The 8609-nt window shown below is 53.3% G+C and overlaps 1 protein-coding gene across 3 annotated transcripts; it reads left to right on the top strand.

Annotated features, from left to right (window-relative positions):
* The first annotated feature begins 321 nt into the window (after window positions 1-321).
* LOC119856550 (zinc finger protein 24-like) lies at window positions 322-5923 on the top strand. 3 transcript variants are annotated; one of them, XM_038404181.2, is made up of 4 exons: window positions 322-580; window positions 1060-1180; window positions 1782-2413; window positions 4078-4544. In XM_038404181.2, the coding sequence occupies exons 3-4, from the start codon at window positions 1865-1867 to the stop codon at window positions 4411-4413; spliced, it is 885 nt and encodes a 294-aa protein (XP_038260109.1). In that variant the 5' UTR covers window positions 322-580; window positions 1060-1180; window positions 1782-1864; the 3' UTR covers window positions 4414-4544. The 3 variants fall into 3 exon arrangements, 1 of the variants encoding a protein (XP_038260109.1); XR_006282272.1 differs by lacking the exon at window positions 1782-2413 and having other exon boundaries at window positions 328-580; window positions 4078-4188; XR_006282271.1 differs by lacking the exons at window positions 1782-2413; window positions 4078-4544 and adding an exon at window positions 5854-5923 and having other exon boundaries at window positions 336-580; window positions 1060-1184.
* Window positions 5924-8609: the final 2686 nt, after the last annotated feature.

The following is an 8609-nucleotide window of genomic DNA, read 5'->3' as shown; positions in this document are numbered from 1 at the left end:
GATAACCCATTGTTTCATGTTCTCTGTGTGTGTGTATATAAATCTCTCCTCTGTTTTTTCCACCAATGCATCCGATGAAGTGAGCTGTAGCTCACGAAAGCTTATGCTCTAATAAATTTGTTAGTCTCTAAGGTGCCACAAGTACTCCTTTTCTTTTTGCGAATACAGACTAACACGGCTGCTACTCTGAAATTGTATCATTCTGAGACACTAGAATGAACCCAACTAGATTATCAAACTAGGGAGTTACTGCTGCTGATGGGGATTGGGAATAAATCCTACAGAGGCGTGTCTAGACACACAAAACTTCCCCTTCCTGCCAGGAACATCCTGTTATCATTCCATTTCTCGGGCCTCTCTCTGCCCTTTCACTTTCACATTCCCTTCTCCAGTGCTGGCTGCAGGTGGGAGGAGCACATTCAGCTGCTGATTACAATCTGCCGGGAAAGACGATTTCTGCTACAGCAACAGAACTGGGTGCCTTCCATTGCAAAAGCTCCTTGTGGATTGGCTCTGATTCTCGGGAGGCCCTAGGGGACCTTTCACCCTGGAGCAGAGCCTGGCACATTCCTGTGGTTAGGTAAGTGAAGGAGCTCAGAGACTGAGTGTGGCACTGTGGATGCAGGGGCCCAGTCCCCAGATGCTAGTTCCTGCTCTGTCCTTGCTCCTCTCTGGGTGAGACCAACCCCTGGTCGGTGGAGCCAGAGAGCATGGAGGCTGTGAGTTGGGGCAGCTGCTCTGCAACAGGGACTCTGCCCCCTCTGTAGCCCATGGCGTCTGAAATAGCAACAAATGATTCAAAGGGGCTGCAGCCAGCCTCCAGGGGAAGCCTGGGGCAGTGTCTGAGCTGGGAGTCTTACCACTAGTTAAACCATTGCAATTCCAGGCCTTATTTGGTGTGTGCATATTACCCCATTTTATCATTGCGGAATCCAGCTGGGAGCACACTTTCCTTTCAGGCTGAGCCCAGACGGTCATGATGGGTGGCTGTTCCCAAGCTGTGTGCATGATGGTGCAATCTTCATTATGGTACATGATCGCGTGCTATTTATTCCACAGGACCCCTGCCTCATCCAGCACACAAAGAGGGCGAAGTTCAGGCTGTTCGTACATCCCAGCATTTCCTAACCCTGAGTACTCAACTTTGGAACCTAAATAATGTTCTTTTAATGTGTTTTTTGTAAGTATTATTATTTGTATTGAAGTAGTACTCTGAGGAGCCCCAGTCATGGACCAGGACCATGCTTAGTTAGGGGCTGTGCAAACACTAAACAAAAGAAAAATAAAGAGAAAGTGAAAATGGTCAAGACCACAAGGCCTTTTGCCTGAACTCTGTGGCTAAATTTAAGGTTCAGTGCCTGGTTTTCCTAAAGGGGCCAAATCGTCACCTCTTGCAGGAATACCCGTCAGGGAAGACAAATGGTTCAAGAACATCCTCCCTATAAGATTTGCTAATAAATTCAGTGGGTGACCTACCACCTTGTCAGGACCCTGGCAAACAGCCCAACATCCACCTGAGATCTCATATGCTCATCACTGTGATGAGACACAAAACAAAATTGATGGATTGGCCTTTGGGGAGGGACCACTCTGCAAGAGGGTCAGGGAGGGGCCTGTCATGCTGAGTGGGGCCAGGGAGCTTGGGTTATGTGGTGGGATGGGCCGGGGAGATCAGAGAGGGACCTGTCTGTTCTGAGCGAGAGCAGGGAGCTGGGGTTATGGGTCAGCTCTCGCTTTTCCATCACAGCACAGTAAAATCCATGTTGGATCCTTTGCTGCAGGCTGCACGGGGAGCCGCACGTTCCTACAGGCCCCACAAGTGAATGACGCAGTTTGTTCCTGAGCTGGAATTGCAGTCGTTCCAATGGCTGCAGAGCTGGGTGCAAGTGCAGCTTTGGGTTTCCAGCTCCAGGCACCACTACAACACTGGGTACAGCCCCCACTGAAAATGGAAGAGCAGGACCCAGTCAGCCCCAAGCCAGGGGAGAGAGTGGAAGGGGCAGAAAAAACCCTTTGTGTCATCCAGGCTGGGACCATCGGAGGGCTACTGAGATGGGCAGCACCACAATGGGTTAAGCAGAAGCCACAGGAGGAGCCAGCCACCCTCTGTAGGGATGACACCCACATAGAGACGCGGCATTGGCGCTTCAGGCAGTTCCACTACCAAGAGGCCAAGGGGCCCCAGGAGGCTTACAGCCACCTCCAGGAGCTCTGCCATGGCTGGCTGGAGCCACAGAGCCATACCAAGGAGCAGATCCTGGAGCTGCTAATCCTGGAGCAGTTTCTGACCATACTGCCAGAAGAAATGCAGAGGTGTGTCTGGGAACATGGCCCTGAAACCTATGCCCAGGCAGTGGCCCAGGCAGAGGGGTACCAGCTGAGGCAGCCAGAGGTTGAGGGGCCAGGGCTACAGGTGAGAGCATTTAACCCTGATTATTCCACTGAGGGATGGGGGGTGGGAGACAGACTATGCTACATCTGTGTATGGACCAGGACCATGGGCTCACTTCTGTAGTCCCTGTGCTGCCTGCCCAGCCCCATGGGAGCTGCTAGGCATGCAGTGGTAGAGCCAGGACTATTGGCCACTCATCTCCATTAGCCCCTGCAGCACTTCTTGTCAACCCATGGGTTTGTGGGTGGATCTGTGCTCCCATCCCCTGTCGCTGTGTCCTTGGGGGACATTCCCTGCTGTCTCCCCTCTCAGACCCCACTCTCCACAGCAGGCCCCAGGCTCTGGCTGCCTCGTTACATGTTTGATTTATCCCCAAGTCGAGGTTGAGGAAATGACCTCAGAAGAAAAGGCATCCCCTGGGGTGCTATGGGAATCTGCTGGCTCCAGACTAGAGCAGCCCCAGCCCCATCCCAGGTGTGCATCTCAGGAGGGGGGATGGACTGAAGCTTCAGGATCTGCAGCTGAACCCTCTGCCCTGAGCCCCCTGCTGCACCCCACACTCCTCCTGCACCCCGGACCCCTGCCCTGAGCCCCCTCCTGTGCCCCGAGCCCCCTCCTGCACCCCGACCCCCTGCCTTGAGCCGCCTGCTGCACCGTGCACCCTGACCCACCGTACACCCCAACCCCCTGCCCTGAGCCGCCTGATGCACCGTGCACCCTGACCCCCTGACCCACCCTACACCCCGATCCCCTGCCCTGAGCCCCCTGCTGCACCGTGACCCCCTGCCCCACCCTGGACCCCGACCCCCTGCCCTGAGACCCCTGCCACACCCTGACCTCCTGCCCCACCCTGGACCCCAACCCCCTGCCCTGAGCCCCCGACGCACCCTGCACCCCCTGGGGGCAGGGAGGGGGTGGTGATTTCAGGGAAGGGGTTGGAATGGGGGCAGGGAAGGGGTGGGAAGAGGCAGGGCAGTGGTGGGGCCTCATGGAAGGGGTGGAATGGGGGCTGGGCCAGGGCAGCAGGGGGTTGTAGTCAGTGGTGCGGCCCTCAGGCCAATGTACTAGTCCTCATGTGGCCCTCGTGGTCATTTGAGTTTGAGACCCCTGGACTAGATGTATCCTGTGAGAGGGGTGGGTCACAATGAGGCCTGGTGCCACCAGATGTGTCAGGCCCCTCACAGGGCTAGTGGGGAGTTAATTAGCTCATGCACATTGGGGAGGATGAGGGAAACTCAGAGAGGGCAGCTGCCTTCCCAGAAGCTGTTCCCTCTGGTAGGGCATCTGGTTTCTGGAGGGAGGGGCAGGACGAGATGGGGAGGGTGGAGAGAGGGAAGGTGAGCTTGTGGCAGCTTTGCTGGGGGTCAAGTATCTCTGGAAGGTTCGGGGGGGTGTCAGATATTTCCTGGGCCATTTTCTGCATCTCTGGTTCAGTTTCACCCCCCAGCAAGCATCATCCCATCAGGGTGCACATTACTCATGCTCCCTCCCATTCTCAATGACCTCTCTTCTCACCTGAGAGGCTGACAGAACCAGCCCCCTCTGGGGGAGTGTTTGGGGGAAACTAAACCTTGATCCCCGCCCTGTTGATGGGATGAGCTGGTGAGGAGCCCTTTGTGGTTTCCCTGCTCCAAACTCCTTCTCCTGGTCAGGGAATTAATCCCATGTTGCTTTTCTCGTTCCAGCCGATGGCAAGACTAGTGACAACAAAGTGGAAATGCGTCACTCGGGAGAACAACCAAACCAGAGCAGAAAGAATGGACAGCATCGCCCTGGGGAACACCACCCGGCAGAACAAGCTCATAAGCATCCCAAGAGTGGGAAGGGCATCAGTGTCAGCTCTGCCCTTATTACACCCCAAAGAGTCCACGCGAGCAAGAAACGCTGGATCTGTGATGAGTGTGGAAAAAGACTTGGCAACAGCTCGGCTGTCACAAAACACTGGAGGATGCATGCCTGCCAGAAACCCTTTGTCTGCACTGCCTGTGGTAGGAGCTTCAGCCAGAGCTCAGTCCTCATGACACACCAGAGAACTCACACCGGGGAGAGACCTTACATCTGCACCAAGTGTGGGCGACGCTTCAGCGACAGCTCCAACCTCACTCGGCACCAGAGGACCCACATGGGACAGAAACCCTATATCTGCACTGGCTGCGGGAGACGCTTCAGCCAGAGCTTATATCTCACGAGACATCAGAGGACCCACATGTCTCATAACCATGGGCACAGCAGGTCCTGAGCAGCCGCTGCCCTAGAGCAGCCCCGTGGTAGGGGATCTTGTGGCCTAGCATGTGTCAGGTATCTGGGCCTCTGCCCTGATCACACAGATATAGAATGGGAAAGGATTAGGGAGAAGTGTAGGGAGCACTTTCCTGGGATGACTGAATGCTGTGAAGAGGGATATGATGGGTGATCACAGTGAGAAGCAGATATGGTCTTATGTACCAGAGGTTGGGGCGGGGTGGGCTGGGAATCGGGACTCCTGGGTTCTGTTCCCAGCTCCAGGAGAAGTGTGACATCTAGATTTGGAGCAGGGACTGTCAGTTGGGAGATCCTGAGGTCTGTTCTTGAGGCTACAGATATGTTTTCTCCCCATGCCCACACCCTTATTTTTAAAAGGCTTTTGGCTCCCTGGGTGGAAACACTGTTAAGTAGTAAAAAGTAAACGGGCTTAAGGACAGGGATGCATTTGCAGCCAATAAGAATGGCCAAACTGGGTCAGACCAGAGGTCCATCTAGCCCAGTATCTTGTCTTCCAACAATGGCTGATGCCAGGTGCTTCAAAGGGAATGAACAGACAGATAAGCATCAAGTGATCATTTCCTGTCACCCTTTCCCAGCTTCTGGCAAACAGGCTAAAGACACCATCCCTGCCCTTCCACCAATGGCTATTGGCCAGGACCTGTCCATGAATTTATTAAGTTATTATTTTAACCCTGTTATAGTCTCGGCTTTCACAACATCTTCTGGCAAAAAGTTTCACAAGTTGACTGCGCTGTGTGAAGAAATACTGACTTTTGTTTGTTTTTAAACCTGCTGCCTATGAATTTAATTTGGTGGCCCCTAGTTCTTGTGTTATGAGAAGGAGTAAGTAACACATTCTTATGTACTTTCTCCACACCAGTCGTGATTTTATAGACTTCTATCGTATCCCCCTTTAGTCGTCTCTTTTCTAGGGTGAAAAGTCCCAGTCTTCTTAACTACTCCTCCTATGAAAGCTGTTTCATACCCCTAAACATTTTATTGACCTTTTCTGTACCTCTTCCAATTCCAATACATCTTTTTTGAGATAGGGCCAGTGGTGAGCTGGAGCCGGTTCGCACCAGTTCGCGCAAACCAGTTTTTAAATTTTGAACCAGTTTTAGAATCGGTTGTTAAAAATTGTTACAGCTCCCTGAGCTCCCGGCCGGGGAGGCTCTCCCGGCCCCTCCCCCGCTTTCCCCCCTCTCACAGAGCCTCAGCATGCTGTGCCGCCAGCGCCAGCACTCTGGACCGCTCCTGGGCAGCTCGGCAGCTCCTGCCGCTTTGAGCGGCCTGGTAAGGGGGTGGGGTTGCAAGCTTCAGCGGGCCGCGCAGCATCCATACACGCTGCCCTGAGCAGCATGGTAAGGGGGCTGGGCCGGGGCTGGGAGGAGGGGTTGGATAAGGGGCAGGGAGGGGACAGAGGTTGGGGGGGTGGTCAGGGGACAGGGAATGGGGGGGGGTTGGGTAGGCGTGGGAGTTCCGGGGGGGTCTGTTGGGCAGGGCCAGTGCAACCACTAGGCGGACTAGTTGGCGGCCTAGGGTGCCAAGTGGTTGGGGGCACCAAAAAGCGGTGCCCCCCCATTTTTTTTAAACTGCAGAGCACAAGGCTGCCGCTGCTCCCCGGTTCCAGAGGGGCCTCCCGCGATGCGGCCAGTCCCTCCCCCACGGGGAGCAGCTGGCGGTGGAGTGGGGAAGGGGAGGGTCTAGCACTAGCAGCTGCGCCTTCTTCCCCGCGCTGTGGGCTGAGCCAAGCTCCCCATCGCCCCTGGGGCTCTCGGCGGCGGCTGCCGCTGCCACCACTGAGAGCCCCCTGGGCAGCGGGGAGCCTGGCTTGGGCGCGGGGGGGCTGGCTGCCTGTGCCGCCGCTGAGACCCCCGGGGGCGACGAGGAGCCTGGCTCGGCCTGCGGAGCACGGAAGAAGGCACAGCTGCGCTCTGCTCTTCGGGCGGAGAAGCTGGGTGTCTACTCCACCTGCAAGGTACCTAGCCAGGCCACAGGGAGCCGCTCGGACCCGCGGAGCACCTGGGGGTGGGCAGGTCTAGTCCCTAGGCTGGGGAATGGTGTATGTGGGAGCAATCGGGCACCCCTCCCCCAGCCAGTGCCAACACCCACCGACCAGCTATCTTCTCCCCTGTGCACCCCCTGCCCCAACAACCCACCCTGTCCTGCCACTTTTGCCTCTGGGCAACCCCCTCCCCAGCCAGTCATGGTCACCTTCACCCCTGCATCAACCTCGGGACATCCTCCCACCCCCCGCCTGCCATCTCGCTCCTGCCCACTCCTCCCTTGTGCAAACCCCTCCCTGCCATCTTCACCCCCAGGTGAACAACAACCCCAGGCATGTACCCACCCCCACCTGCCAGCCCCTTGCAACAACCCCCTCCTGGCCACTTCTCCGTTGTGCCACTCCCTCCCTGTCACTGCACCCCCTGCAACGAGCCCCTTTTGCCTCTGTGCAATCTCTTCACTGCCACTACACCTCCCTCCCCTCCACCTCTTGGCACATCCCTTTAAATCAGAACTTTTTATAGGGAACCGGTTGTTAAGATTTTGGCAGCTCATCACTGGATAGGGCTACCAGATATCCATGCAGTATTCAAGATGTGGGTGTACCATGGATTTATACAGAGGGAATATGATATTCTCTGTCTTAGTATCTATGCCTTTCTTAATGATTCCCAAAATTCTGTTAACTTTTTTGACTGCCGCTGCATACTGAATGGATGTTTTCAAAGAACTATCCACAATGACTCCAAGATCTCTTTATTGAGTCGTGGTAACTAATTTAGACACCATCATTTTAAATGTATAGTTTGGATTATGTTTTCCAATGTGCATTACTTTGCATTTATCGACATTGAATTTCATCTGCCATTTTGTTGCCCAGTCACCCAGTTTTGTGAGCTCCCTTTGTAACTCTTCACAGTCTGCTTTGGACTTAACTATCTTGACTAGTTTTGTATCATCTGCAATTTTTTCCACCTCACTGTTTACCCCCTTTTCCACATCATTTATGAATATATTGAATTAGTACTGGTCCCAGTACAGACCCCTGGGGCACACCACTATTTACCTCCCTCCATTCTAAAAACTGACCTTTTATACCTACCCTTTCTTTCCTGTCTTTTAACCAGTTACTAATCTGAGAGAGGACTTTCCCTCTTATCCCATGACAGCTTACTTTGCTTAAGAGCCTTTGGTGAGGGACCTTGTCAATGACTTTCTGAAAATCTAAGTACACTGTATCACCCTTGTCCATATGCTTGTTGACACCGTCAAAGAATTCTAGTAGCTTGGTGAGGCATGATTTCCTTTTACAAAAACCATGCTGAGTCTTCCCCAACACATCATGTTCATTTATGTGCCTGATAATTCTGTTCTTTACTATAATTTCAACCAGTTTGCTCTATACTAAAGTTAGGCTTAGCAGCCTGTAATTGCCAGGATCACCTCTGGAGCCTTTTTGAAAAATTGGCCTCACGTTAGCTAACCTCCAATCCTCTGGTACAAAAGCTGATTTAAATGATGGGTTACCTACCACAGTAGTTCTGCAATTTCACATTTGAGTTCCTTCAGAAATCTTGGATGAATGCCATCTGGTCCTGGTGACTTATCACTGTTTAGTTCATCCATTTATTCCAAAACCTCCTCAAATGAGATCTTGCTCTGAGACAGTTCGATTTGTCACCTAAAAGAACCAGGTTTGGGTTCAGGTTTGGGAATCTCCCTCACATCCTCAGCCGTGAAGACTGATGCAAAGAATTCATTTAGTTTCTCCGCAGTGACCTTATCATCCCTGAGTGCTCATTTAGCATCTCGATCATCTAGTGGCCCCACTGGCTGTTAAGCAGGCGTCCTGCTTCTGATGTACTTAAAACATTTTTTGCTATTCCATGTACTTTTTGAGTCTTAGAGCTGTTCTTCAAATTCGTTTTTTGGCCTTCCTAATTATATTTTTACACTTCATTTGCCG

The sequence above is a fragment of the Dermochelys coriacea genome, chromosome 6 (assembly GCF_009764565.3).
Source record: "Dermochelys coriacea isolate rDerCor1 chromosome 6, rDerCor1.pri.v4, whole genome shotgun sequence".
Taxonomy (NCBI): Eukaryota; Metazoa; Chordata; order Testudines; family Dermochelyidae; genus Dermochelys; species Dermochelys coriacea.
Note: the sequence above shows the minus strand (reverse complement) of the source record. Positions and strands in the feature narration are given on the sequence as shown.

Bases quoted from the DNA above. Each gene is read 5' to 3' on its own strand.
- LOC119856550 (XM_038404181.2), top strand. From the start codon at position 1,865: ATGGCTGCAGAGCTGGGTGCAAGTGCAGCTTTGGGTTTCCAGCTCCAG. The intron at 2,414-4,077 runs GTGAGAGCATTT...TTCTCGTTCCAG, and splicing joins TTGAGGGGCCAGGGCTACAG to CCGATGGCAAGACTAGTGAC.